The 13,262-nt window shown below is 53.2% G+C and overlaps 1 protein-coding gene across 1 annotated transcript in view; it reads left to right on the forward strand.

Annotated features, from left to right (window-relative positions):
- Positions 1–11,737, forward strand: part of NTNG2 (netrin G2) — a gene marked incomplete at its 3' end in the record, with an annotated part of 30,977 nt that extends 19,240 nt beyond the window's left edge. The window contains exons 3-4 of the mRNA XM_010087869.1: positions 9,758–9,930; positions 11,711–11,737. Of these exons, the coding sequence (XP_010086171.1) occupies positions 9,758–9,930; positions 11,711–11,737 (200 nt within the window). The remainder of the gene's footprint in view (positions 1–9,757; positions 9,931–11,710) is intronic.
- Between the last annotated feature and the right edge of the window lie 1,525 nt (positions 11,738–13,262).

Consider the following 13,262-nt stretch of genomic DNA (forward strand, 5'->3'; position numbering starts at 1 on the left):
TGCCTGCCAGTACAGGAAGGACGGGCTGTCCCGAGTCAGTCCTGCACCCTGGAATAGCCCCAGCTTCGGGCTGAGGGTAAACCCCCCGACAGCTCTGGGGCAGGGGAAGGCAGGGGAAGGGGGTTTGTTTCTCCCGGTTTTTGTTTTTCATTTCTCTGTACGATGCCATGTGTTATGTTATGACATCAACTGAAAAAGCAAAGTAAGGTGGAAAAATGCCAAGATGGCTCATTTCCCACCCAGCGCGTGGATTCAGCTTGCGCGAGACTTACCGGTGAGAGGGGCAAAATCTCCCCATCACCCCCCCCCCCAAGAAAACCCCCCACAGCCAGAGAGGAGCCGTTTTGTATCGGTTCCAAACTGTTTGCTTCTGACACTTGCAAGCAAAAATGTTTTGCAGATGCCACCGGCTGGCTTTGAACGGGCTCCAAGGAGAAGGGAGCTGCAGGGAGGGAGGGAGAGCCCTTTGCTCTGGGGGGAGGCAGGAGAGCGGTGAGGGCAGCAGCAGGCAGAGGGGCTGGGTGCCTGCCCGTGGCGAGGGCCGGGCACGGCTGGGGCCGGGGAGGGGGGCCCCGCTGCTGCAGAGCAGCGGCTCCTGCTCGCTCCGCTTCCCTCCTAGCTCTGCTCAGTGCCAGCTGCCCGACAGCAAAGCCTCCGATGCAGCAGGACCTCTGGGAGCAGAGGGCTCTTCTTTGGCCAAGGACAAAGAAAACTCTGAAATCGGCTTTTTCTGGCCCAAACTCCAAGTCGTGAGCTACAGCAAGACCCAGCTTTGCACTGCTCTGGCTCTCCCCGGCTGTCCCCGCTTGCTGGACGGGTCCCCAGGAGAGGGGGACACTCAGCCTGGACAGGAGAGACATCGATGCCTGTCCTGGGCTGACTCTTCCAAATCCGACGGGCACGGGGCAGGGAAGGATGACGGGCTGAGGAGCTGTGGATAAGTGGTGTACAAGGTGGAGAAGCTTCATGTGCATTAACTCTGCTCCTGTGGTTATTCCATCCCAGCAAGCAGGTTTTTTCGCTGGAAAGCAATCTAATTCCAGCTGTAAGCAAAGCCAGTTACAGTGCAGGGATGAAAACCAAATTAAATCTTATGCATGGCTCAACGAGATGTGGGTTAGCGAGAGGAAGAGAGGAGAAATCAATGTGAGCCTGACAGGCGCTGCGCGGGGAAGAGGGAGGCAGGGCTGGGGATGGACGGTGCCTCTGCCAGGACGTGGGGATGGCCGTGCTCAAGGAACAGGAGGAAAGTGCCTGGATAGAATGGTGGAGTGGTGTTAGGGAGTCACTGCAGGGGTCATCAAAATGAGGGAAGAAGAAATGAAGACTCAAAGGCAAACAGAAGATCCCAGTCGGAGAGCTGGAGACGTGAGCAGCTCATTTCCAGTTGATGTTCACGGTCAAGGGAAGAGCAAAATGCTTTGCCCTCGGTGCAGACCACAATCCTGGGTGGTTCCTAGTGCCGCAGCCTCGGCTGGTGGGTTCAGAGACGTTCCTCTGATGGCTCTGGGCCACGTACTCCTGGGCCCCTGTCCAGGCACATCCCGTCCTTCACCCCTCTGCTTCCCACCAAGGAAAACCCCTCACTGTGATCTCCCAGAGCTTTTGGGAAAAGTGGAAAGAGAGCAAAGGACATGGGGAGAAGGAGAAGGAGCTTGCTGCCTTCTCTCCTCCAGTGGGCTAGATGGGTGGGGTGGTGAAGGGATTTCCAGGATCTCCAGAGGGTCTGGTGAGTCTGGAGGGTCACTGCTCCCTTCCTGGGTGATGGGGCAACGGGCCAATGCTTCAGGGCCTCCTCTGCCCCCTCCATCTGCATCTCCTCCTCCCACAGCCTCAGCCAGGTCCATTTCTCCGTTCATGGCCAATAGTTTATTTTTGCTCTTCCTTCTTCTTGGTATCTTTTTCTTTTCTTTTTTTTTTTTAACTTCTTCCATCCTGTCCCTATTGATCCACAGAGTAACTGGAGATGCAGAGGAGTCAAGACAGGAATAGACACGAGCAAGCCCTTGGCCTGTGTCTTGTGCGTGTGCCAGGCAGGGTGGGGAAGGGAAGCGGAAAGATTTTTCCCCGCAGATCTCTATTCACCTCAGTGCAGCAATGAGCTTGGGCATCTTCTCAGGAATGGGTGAATGAGCTTTTCCTGGCTGCCGGGACTGACGACCGGCGCGATGAAAGCCGCTGGTTCTCTTTCCATTACACACTGTGTCTCTTTGGAGTAATTTTTTCCCCTTCGTAATGTCAGTCACCGCAGCGCTCAGCGGGGCACGCTCCATCACGGAGACATTAATAAGCCATAATTGAAGTTAATGTGCCATGGCCAGGACATGTGGATCCAGTTAGGAGAAATCAGATTGAGCAGAAGTGAATCAATTTCAGGCTGATCATTAAGATTTCTCTCCTTCGTCCTCCCCTGCCCCAGTGCATGCTCTGTCTGTCTGTCTGTCCATCCTGCTGGTGGTGAGCAGTAGCAGTGGAACAGAAGGAATCTGCCCAGCCCATTATCCTGGCACCAACAGCCAGGATCAGGCATTCCAGACCCGGAGGATCAAGGCCATCCTCCAAAGCACCCCCTTCAATAACTCAGGCTGGTTAATCGTCAGTGGTACCCACATGCAGGGGATACGCTTTTCTGCCTTCTTGGTGATGCTGGATGCTGTATTGCTGTTAAAGATGAAGCCATCCCTGCTCAGCCCGGTGGCTGCCTCCTGCTCTTGTCCTCCTGGCCAGTGCAGTGATGGCAGCTCAGCGCAGTGATGGCAGCTCAGCACACTTCCCCCACAGTTGTAGCGCAGTTGGAATTGGGGGTGTCAGCATAAAGTGTATCCCAGCTGCCGCAGGCTGCTTTGCCCTGCTTGGACATTCCTCCTGTTGATGAAGTTGTTGGAGAGCCTCCAGCCAACCTTGACTTCCCCAACAAAGTGGTCTCTAAAAGGGAGGAAAGAAGCAGGTTTGGTCCCTAGAATGGTCTCTTGGTGAGGGTCTTAGATTTTGTGTAATGCCCCTGTTGAGGACCTGTCCCAGAGGAGCAGGGTGGGACCTGGCGGCTGCACTCCCACTGCTTCGCAAAGTGGGACAGGCAGGGACCTGGGGTGAATGATCTCTGAGAGCATGGGCTCCCCCAGCTGAGCTTGCCCGGCCCCAGAGCATCACCCCCAAAATAGCCACAGGCTCACCCAAACATCCCCCGAGAACCAGCCCAGCACCCCTGCAGCCCACAGCCAGCCTCCGCCCATGCTCAGCAGTTTTGGGAAGACCTCAAAAGCCAGGGCGAGCACCGCCTGCCCCTGGCCCCGCTCCTTCCACCACAGCTCCCGGCAGCCAGACTTCAGGTTGCAGGAGGTAACAGCATCCTCGTGTCAAGGACGGCCAAGTCTGCGCCAGCGGTGCGCCGCGTTCCTCGGCCCGTCCTTGCCTCCGTGCTGGGCAGCCCCCAGGAGCTGGATGGTTGAATTTCCCTGGCATTCCTCCAGGCTGGAATTAGCTTGAGTTCAAGTAAAAAAATCTTGTTCTTGGTCATTTAGTTAAATTAAGTTAATGGGCAGCAACTGTTTTATTGGCTTTCCTTGAGTCTCGGGAAGGGTTTTGCTCCCACTGCAGCAAGATGGAGGGGACCTTTGCTGCGCGGGAGGGAGAAAGCCAGAGAGCTCCTCCTTCCCCTAGAGGCTTGTGACACTTTGTCAATAGCCGGAGACGGATGCCCAAGGTCCTATTACCTGCTCCTGGCTTTGGTTTGTGAAGGTTTTTATTTCCCCTCCGATTTTGTTGCCGAGTTGTGTCCGGCCCTGAGCGGATAATAGAATTTCATCGATAGACTGAGGAGGTGATGTATGTTAAAGCACTTAATATAAAGAGACTTCTACAGAAGCCCAAATTCAATTTGGCCAATGAACTCAATTGCAGGCATTATTGCATTCCAGGAGAAAGACCAAGAGCATTTATACACATTACTCTGCAAATATTTATGTCCACGTACCAGTGTGATGTCCTCTTCACCCTTCCTCCCTTCTGTTGCCTGACCCCCTAATGGGGAAGTTGGGTTTCGTGTTTGCTTTTTAAGGCAGCTTTGAATGTAAATAATGTTCCACCAGTCAGCAGGATCTTGACAGCTGGCGAGTGTCAACTTATTTAAAATAAATCGCCTCTCGAATGGGAACAGCCAGCTAGCGTGCTCTCCACTTCGACATCTTGTAAATTGTCTCCTCTTTGTAACCCAAACCTCAAATCATTTCGAAGGGCAGCGAGGAGGGTTCCTCCCCACCAGCAGGAAACATCTGGCCCTACCACACAACCAAAAGTGAAAACCCACAAGGAGAAAAAAACACTCACAACATGTTCCTCTGACCTAACCCAGGGCTTCTTCTTTGGTTTTTTTTTTTTTTTTTTTGGCTCTCCAAAAAGCAGTGAAACCCAGAAGCCTCTCTCCCTGCTTTGAGCAGAAATGAAGTTAAAATGCCTTTTTCTTCCCCTTCATCCCCTGCACCGCAGGCTCTGTTCCACTCTCAGCCCTGCTCCTGGGATGAATGAGCCTCTGTCGCCTTCTTCAGCCCTTTCAGCCCAGCTCCGATCCCTGGCAAGAGCGAGCCTGTGCCAGAGCGATCTCCCAGCAAGGCAAGTCCTAACAGAACTGCTCTCCACAAAGGGACAGTGCTTCTTCCACGGCCATTAGAAGCTATTTTTACCTGCTTCTTCATGCACAGATGCGCCAGAAACAATCCAAGCTCAGTGCCCATTATGCTTTGCCCGAAAGATTTGCTCCTTGCTTTTGCTGAGCTGCCAAAACCGTTGCAAAGGAGCAGGTAAAAAGTGGGTAGGTCACGGCCAGGCAGCTGTCGGAACGTGCTGCGAGCAACGGCTGGGGATGACAATAGAGAGATGGAGAAGAGTTATTCATGTTTCCCCGAGAGCCGAGATCAGTTGAAACATCATTTTCCTTGGGGACGGAGAGGAAAGAGCTCCCTTCAAACACGTCGTCCCATGAGACTCATTAAAGGCTCATCAATTACAGCAAGAGCAAACAATCCAGGGGAAAGCTATCACAAGCCTTCCTTTGGACGGCAGTCATTAGCAGCTCTCCGCTGTGCGCTGCCTCTCCCCAACGCCAGCTCGGGTGAGCAGAAAGGGAGCGGGGGGGCCCCACTGCCGTGCCGATGGTGGGAGGAAAGCAGGAGCCCCGTGGCCTGGGAGCAAGCAAGGAGGGACCAGGTCTAACCAACCACGCTGGATGAGGCTTTGAGCAACCTGGGCTGGTGGGAGGTGTCCCTGCCCATGGCAGCAGGTGGGACTGGATGATCTCTGAGGTCCCTTCCCACCCAAACCATTCTGGGATTCTAACAATATCCCTGGGGCCATGCAGCCCTGCAGGAGCATCCTCATGGCGAGCACAGGATGGAGATGAGAGCACAGGCTGAACTGGAAGGAGACCTGGAAGGGTGGTGGTGGCCCGCTGTCATAGACTTCTGCTGCCCCATGTCCTCACCCAGGCTCTTTCTTAAGGAGCTTGGGGCAAGGCAGGATTGGGCCATGGTGGGAGCGGGGCGAGAGGTGGACAGGGAGGGAGCAGCTCTCTGGGTCTCCACCAAGCGTGTGGTTATGGACAGAAAAGAGGTTGTAAAACACATAAGGATCCTTGGAAAGAAAGTAAAAAGTGGGGGTGGCTTCTTAAAATTATTTCAAAAGTTATTATTGATGAAAGTTCAGGGACAGTGGCTGCTGGCCCACTCCCAGCACGGCTCCTGCAGGTTTGCGACACTCACCCCAGCTGCACCCCCCTCTGAAGCCTGGGCACGGGCCCCTCCTTCCCTCGCACACGGGTTTGGCACCGGACGCCTCTCCAGCCACTCGCTGCTGTGACCTCCAGGATGCTGACTTGGAGAAATGCAGGGATGGCAAACTGTTCTTTATGGCTGGAAAAAAAAAAAAAAAAAGAACAATTAAGAAAAAAATTTTAAAAAGACACTTTCCTGTAAACTTTCCTTGGCGCTCTCAGCTCCATGATGGGAAGCGTTGGCAGCGTCAGCCCACGCTGCACCACTCTGAGGTGGAGCCGAACAACCTGCACCAGCATAAACTCACAAATACCCCATCGTGCAAACTGTAACACGTGGGGCCAATCATTGCTCCAGCCATTTTTGCAGAGGAACGGCGTGAACTATTTTCTGTTTAATGCAAAACACAGCGTCTGCACCTACCAACAGCCCAGCACAGGACGTGGGTGTCCCAGGCTGTGGAGGGTGCCCATGGGTGCTGTAGGTCCTGCTGGGGCTGTTCTCCTCCAGGCTCTGCCCCACCACAGCTGCATCCTCCGCCGGCTCTGAACGCTGAGAAACAGCACCATCACTGCTAGCCCTGACCCCTCAGCTAGAGAGGAGAAACGCTCCCAGCTCTTCAGATCACCGCCGGAGCCAAAGAGACCATATTGCAACCAGCGCTTGGCTGGAGCGGCCGCGGGACTGGAGCAGGGCCATCGCAGCCATCTGCAGGACCCAGCGCAGGTGTCTGCCCCACTGCTGCTATTTAAACCTCATTGCTAAGTAGCTCCTAACCTTTCCCTTCATCCTCTCTTTCCTGCGATGGCTGGCTGCCCAAGGAAGAGGAGCAGAGGCAAGCAGGACTAGCAGCTCCCACCCAGAGAACTGGGCTAATGTCATTTACTCCAGTCTGCACCAGTTGGATCTTGGCTGGGGAAGGACATTGTGCACAGACCGTCGGCAAGCGCATCCTTGGGCTGCAGGCCCAGAAGAGGAGGCAGAGAAGCCTGAAGAAGGGGTTAAAGCTGAGCTGCCGAGCCCAAGCAGCAGGGAGGCTCGGGAAACCTTCGCACCAAATGGGGCTGGCAATCAGGGCTGGCTGAAGGCGCTGGGCTGTTGGCTATTAAATAATGCAGCCTGATTGATTGGGCTGAAAAGTGCTGTGTTGCGGGGTCAGCTTGCTGGGGTTATAGTTCTCTGCTTAGATTGATGATCCTCAAAGGTCGAATTCAGAAAGCAATTCCCCGGTAAAATTGATCCTTTGGATAACAAAACTTTTGCACAGTGGCGAAGGGCTGAGCAGCGAGAAATCTAAGTGACCCAGGCACAGGCAGGCAGGCTCACCGGCTGCCTCCGCTTTCTCTTTATTTAATTTCCCTTGTTTACACTCATTAGGAAGTGAGGGTCTTCTCTGGGAAGCAGAGCAGTGCCCCATCTCCCCTAGACACAGTGTCTGGGGGACATCCATGAGCACCCACCCGTCCCCATCCCGCTGCCAGGGTGTCGGTGCCCGTGCAGGGGCAGGAGGCAGCTGGGGGTGTCCTGGGAGCTGGTGCTTGGTTCCCAGCCCTCCCCAGCAGCCAGCAAGAAAGGTGTGCGTACGAGCAGGCACGTCTGATGGCCTCCTGCACGCATCCGTGCCTCGTTGTCCCGGCAGCAAGAAGGCTGGGTTGCACTGCTGGGTGGAGGTTTTGCATCTGAAGCCAAATTAAGGGCACGCAGGTTTCACCCTCCTGCACAGCAGCAGCTTGGGGCTGGCAGAATCAGCCCGAAATGGCTGCTTGGCCCTTGGTGGGGGATGCCAGGAGCAAGGATGTGCTGTGGATGGAGGTGCCCCAGGCCACCACGTGGGACCAGGCGGTGGTCACCCAGGGCTGATATCCCCGCTGTGAGACGAGCAGGGTCAAGGACAGGAGCCAAGCGCTAGCCTCGACATCATCCCAGCCTTCAGAGAAATCAAGGGGGATGCCAGGCCCTGCCTTCCTTGTACCCCCTCCCCTGGGGCTCCTAAACTCCCCCCTCGGCTGGATTTTAAGCTGAAGCTGCGCCCATCCCTCGCTCCAGCCAGCAGCAGGGGGAGGAGAGCTGCAGCTCCCAGACAGAAGCTCTTGCTCTGATTCAAGCTGGGCCCAGAGCAGCAGCGGAGAGGCTTTGACCTGCTTTAACCCGCCATCCTGCCTGTGTCCTGCCTGCTTTCCTCCTGTCTGCTCATTTGGAAGTGAGAGAAGGAGGCCACGCTGGGTGGATGCTGAATAATTCAGAGTCAGGCTCCGCAGCAGCGCTCCAGGGCTGGGCATCGCCTCTGCCAAAGGGCTGGGACAGCTCAGCCAAAATCCTGCCTCACCAGAGCAGAGGGGACACGGAGCAGCTGAAATACAGCATCCCTCCTGCGTAGGAACTGGCCAAAGCCACCTCCTTCCCCCAGATGCTGGGGTTCACAGCTCACTCCCAGAGCGCTGGTGCTCGGAGGCTGTTAGTGCTCCCGGCTGTGCGGCGGCATCTCCAGCTCTAACACACAGATTCGAGTGGAGTGTGCTGAGTGGGTCTGCACTGCTCCACGGACCACTTTTTTCTTCTTTCATCCCTTTTAGAGACTGCCGTATTCCCTCCCCTGCTTGGTCAGAGGCAGGGCAGGGTTGTAAGGCAGGGAGAGAGCCCGTTCATCCAGCTTATGCTTAGCCTCTGAGCGGGGTTTGCTAGAATTAAGGACAGGGAGGGGAGGGGGGGAGCACACATGAGGTCAGCTTATCCAGCCGGGCGTGAGGAGCAGCACAGCAGAGGTGGCCTCGGCGGGGCAGGAGGGTGGCTGGGAGCATCACTGGGGTCCAAGGGAGAGGGGGAGAGGCACCCAAAGCTGGGGGGCATGTGAGGCACCAGAGAGACCCAGGTCACGGCTCCCAGCCTGATCCAGGTTGTTTATCCCAGCACAGAGCATGAGAAGAAGCAGACCATGGTTCCTCTATCGTCTCTGCAAGCGGTTTGTTCCCCCTGGTTTTGCATCTCTTGTGCAATTAGCCCAGCAAAGGGAAGCACTGCCTAGAGAGACTTCTCTACCCAATCACGAGGCACAGCTTTACTGTTTCCTAATGGTTCTGCTTCTGAGAGTGTAAATTATTGCACAAAGCCGTGAAAAAATAATGGGCTGTGCTAGGGATCCACTGTCTGGAATTAAATGGGAGGTTTTGGTCCCCAAAGCCTCTGTCTGACAGCCTGAGCTCGGGCCCGGGAGTCGCTAGAGCCACGTGTGAGTTATGGGCTCAGCCTCCACGCTCTGTTCAAGGCACTGCCGGAGTCTGAGCAACAGGAATTATTGTGCACGGGGATAATTATTCCCTGCATACTGCACTACAGCTCATTAAAAGTTTGTTAATGTTCCTAAATTGCTGAATAGTGTTTTTCGTTGTTGCCTTCTCTGATGAGGCAGGGACTAAACAGCAGATTCTGATGGTGGCTTGTTCTCCGTGTTATTTTGGTCACAGCAGGCTGGGGCTGCATTGCACGGAGGGAAAAGGGTTTGTGTTGTGCATCTTCACACCACGGGAGAAAACGCTCTTGGCTTTAGCACGCTTCGAAAGGCTCAAGGGGCTGAGTCCCACCGGTGTTAGCTGTGCTTCTCCATCTACAGCTTGAGACTGTCCTCTCTGCCTCCAAGTAAATGCCTACATCTGAGCTAATCACTCAGATCTCTGAAAAAATGTCTGTGACCCCTTACTGGAGTCTCAGATGGAGATGGTGACTTACCATTAAACGATGTGTGCGACTGCAGTTGGATGGTGAGAGTAAAGTATCTCTCATCTTGGAATAGAGGGTGTGGACCTTGGGCAAGGACGTGGACATCCAGCACCAGATACCTGGGGAGAACCCAGAGTTCAGTGAAAAAGTCCTGCAGAAGGAACAGGAAAGGGTTAACCAGCCCAGCTTCGCTTCTACACCTTCATGCACATGGACAGCACTGCTCCAGGGGCAAGGAGGAGCTGCAGTAGTACCTGACTCCTGTCTTCCTCTTGCAGGTGTAAATGCAACCTCCACGCTAACCTGTGCACCTTCAAAGAGGGCAGCCTTCAGTGCGAGTGCGAGCACAACACCACGGGGCAGGACTGCGGCAAGTGCAAGAAGAACTTTCGCTCCAGGTCTTGGCGAGCAGGATCCTACCTGCCTCTGCCCAACGGGTCCCCCAACGCATGTAAGTAACCCGCAGCGAGCCAGCCCTGGCTGTGCTCCCATCTTGGGCTGCACAACGCCTGCAGATGGGAGAGGATTCTCGTCTTGTCCTTCTGCATCTTGAATCAGTGCGGGATGCTCAGCTTTCGAAAGGGAAGCGGGTATTTACCCGGGTCCTGGTACACAGAGGAACGAGAGAGGATCTGGGTGGATGCAAAGGTGGTTTGTTGGCTGCTGGTAGATGAGTGATGAGTCCAAATCATGGCTGAGAATAGGAAGGATGACCTTGGGCCAAGATACAGGTCCATGGCTTTGTAGCAATGCAAATTACTGTCCCTTGCAGAAGACATTCTTTAGCCACAGTAGAGCATTGGCTTTCAAGTAGTCCATGGGCTCAGCGCTGGCACTGCTTAGCTGCAGGAGCGCAGGTTGCTTCTGGATTGCTTTCTGGATCCTGTTCTATGTATGTCGGCATTTCAGGCAAGCGCTGTGAGCTGCAGTCCCTCTGCGCAGCTCCAGGCACATCCAGCTGCCTGCTGGAGCAAGGCACTGGCAGAAGCAAAGGCATGCAGACGAGATGAAGGATGCATACCCGCCATCGTTTGAGCAGGGGAATTGGGGCAGGGAACATCACAGATGGGCCAGTTCCTCCTGGGTTTCTGTCCAGTCCACATTAGCTGACTTGTTGAAATGTCACGGAGCCACAGTAGCCACTCCAGCCTTTCAAGCAGCAGCTTTGAGCATTACCAAAGAGAATTTTTCCCTCCCTCCCCCCAAATTTTTTAAAAGATTTATGTGCTTTAAGATGATCAAAGCTGAAATTCAGGCTCCAAAGGCCGTGACGGGAATGTTTTGTGTGTGCCAGGGCTGGTAGACGAGCAGGTTCTTTGAAAGGCAACAAGCTTGTCAGCTCCCACCAAGCGGCTGCATTGCTTCAAAGGAGCCTGGGAGAGTTTCTGGTGTTGACAGGCACAGACATGCTGTTCTCTCTCTTTCCCCCCCCTCCACTCCTTGTGTCTCTTCCTATTCTCTTTCTCCTCTGCTCTCTCTTCTCCCATTCATCTCTCTTCCCATCTGTCACTCAGTCTTCTTCCTCCCCTCCACAACTCTCTCTTGCTTCCTCCTCTCCCATCACCATCATCCTCTTCCTCTGCAACAGAGGCATTTCTCTGAAGTCCTTTCCTCTTGGTGGTCCTGCCTCCTCCATCACTGGTCCTGGGCTTTATGTTCACGCAAAGCTGAGACTTTCCATGATTCATCCACTTGTTACAGTAGAGAAGACCATGGCCAATAGTCTCCTGGGTGCCCAGTGCCAGAAGCTGGTCCTTGGATGGCCTTTGACCAGCAGGTTTGCAGCATCCCATTGAGCAAGTGCTGCAGTGGGAAGGTTCAACCCTTCTTGCTCACGGAGAACTGCCCCAGGTGCAACAACCTGGTTCAGACCCTCCAGCTTGTACTTAGCCCAGTGAACTTTGGGAGATGTGCTTGTCCTTTGCTGGGCTTTAATGGTAGGTCAAGGATATGGTTAATGGAAAAACCCATCAGCAAGGACCATGTTGGTTGTTTTTCCCCCAGTGAAAGGCTTGAGATGCCAAGACCCCAGCCAGCACTGTCTGGTTGCCTCTGGTTTAACAAAAGCAGCTTTTCAGATGTTGCAGCAAACTGATATGCCTGTGAGCAAGACCCCTGATAATTAATTGCTGTTCAGTCCCACATCGTGTATCTGCTTGATCTTCTGCTGGTATCAGAGCCGATGGCATCCTGCTCCCAGTGACCGGGCTTCTTCTTGTTTTTTTTTCCAGGTGCAGCTGCAGGCTCAGCCTTTGGCAGTAAGTAAAACCGTAACTGAAATGCTGGCATTTAACACCTCGGTGCATGGTCCTTGCGGATGTCACTAGGAACAACAACAAAAAAAATTGTTATTTTCTTTCCATTATCATTTTTCAGGCAATAAGTCTTCCCTAATTGTGCCTCATTTTCCACCCCATCCAAAAGCCTTATATTTTCTTCCTTTGACTTCAGTAGCCTCATTTTTGCCTCTTCCTCTGGCATGGTTTCCCCCCATGAGGTTCATTAGAATGGCAGCCGGAAAGGAAATAAAAAAAGACTCTTCAAAACCACCGATGCTCGCTGTGAACTTTTCCCCCCCAGTACTGCAGACTTCTGCTCTGAGAAGGAGCTGGGCTTGAATTATTTGGCATAGCATCCAGTCTGGGTGACCTTGGGCTATGGATAAAAAAACGTATAGAGAGGGTGTGTACGTCGGCAGGTACACATGTATGTGTGTGAACATACGTCTGCAAAGTGTCGGCAGCAAAGACAGTGGAGCTCAGCGGGGATTTCTGTTGAAGGATTGATGGTATGATAGGAGTCCTTATTTAACAAAGCTGGAGGTATTTTGATCTCAAAGACCCTTGAGTTTTGGGTAAGCAGAAGCCTGGGTTTGAATTTTTTTGGCTTACAGTTACCCTCCAGAAGAAATAAATCAGAGACCTGAATGAATAATGAATTCTTTGGTTTGCAGGCAAGTGGAAAGGAATTGGAGGAGTAATAGTTTCAGAGAAATGCAAATGCAATTAAGAAACATGCACCTAATTGAAAAGTGGAGGATGGGTTTTTTTCTGGGTAAATTAACCATATTTAAATTCTAAGCAGTTAAATTTAAATGGTTAAAAATTTTAAATAAGAATTAAAAGTCTCCCTTAAGTGATTTAGGATTTGAAAAAAATTAAATGTTTTAACAGTCAAAAATATTCTTTGCTTTCCTGGTCAAAATCATTTTGATAACTCTTTTTTTTTTCCCCCTTAACAGAGCTGGCATCCTCGGTGCTGCCTTTGTGTCACTAGAAAACATTTCTCATCAAAATTTTCTGCTAGGGAGCAGCTGGGGGGGTGCTGGGAGCGACGCGCGGGAGGTGGACAGGAGGGATTTGTGTCCAAGGCCAGTTAAGGAGAGATTATTTAGCCTGCACAGGAGACTAGAAGTGACCTAAATTAAGTATTTAAACTAGCTCAGGGCTATTATGAAATTAAGCATGATAATCTGCATGAAGCAGTGGAACAAACAAGGACAGGAGGGCAGCAGGTGTAAGTTAAGCAGGAATTTGTGTTCCAGTGTTATTTTCGTTCAGGTTGTTGTGGCGAGCGCGGTGGGGCGGGCACCGCACCCGGCATCGCTCCTGCTCAGCTCCGCGGGGGCTTGCTGCCGTTACGCCATCAATTAATTTCCCTTGCTGAACGAAGGGTGCCAGTGGAAATTAATACGTGCCAATGGGACGGGGTGGTTTGGATGGTGCCAGTGGGGTGGCAGAAGGGACGGGTGCTGTTGATGGAGCCGGGCAGGCGGAAAGCAAA

Source organism: Pterocles gutturalis, unplaced genomic scaffold (assembly GCF_000699245.1).
Source record: "Pterocles gutturalis isolate BGI_N339 unplaced genomic scaffold, ASM69924v1 scaffold16361, whole genome shotgun sequence".
Lineage (NCBI taxonomy): Eukaryota > Metazoa > Chordata > Aves > Pterocliformes > Pteroclidae > Pterocles > Pterocles gutturalis.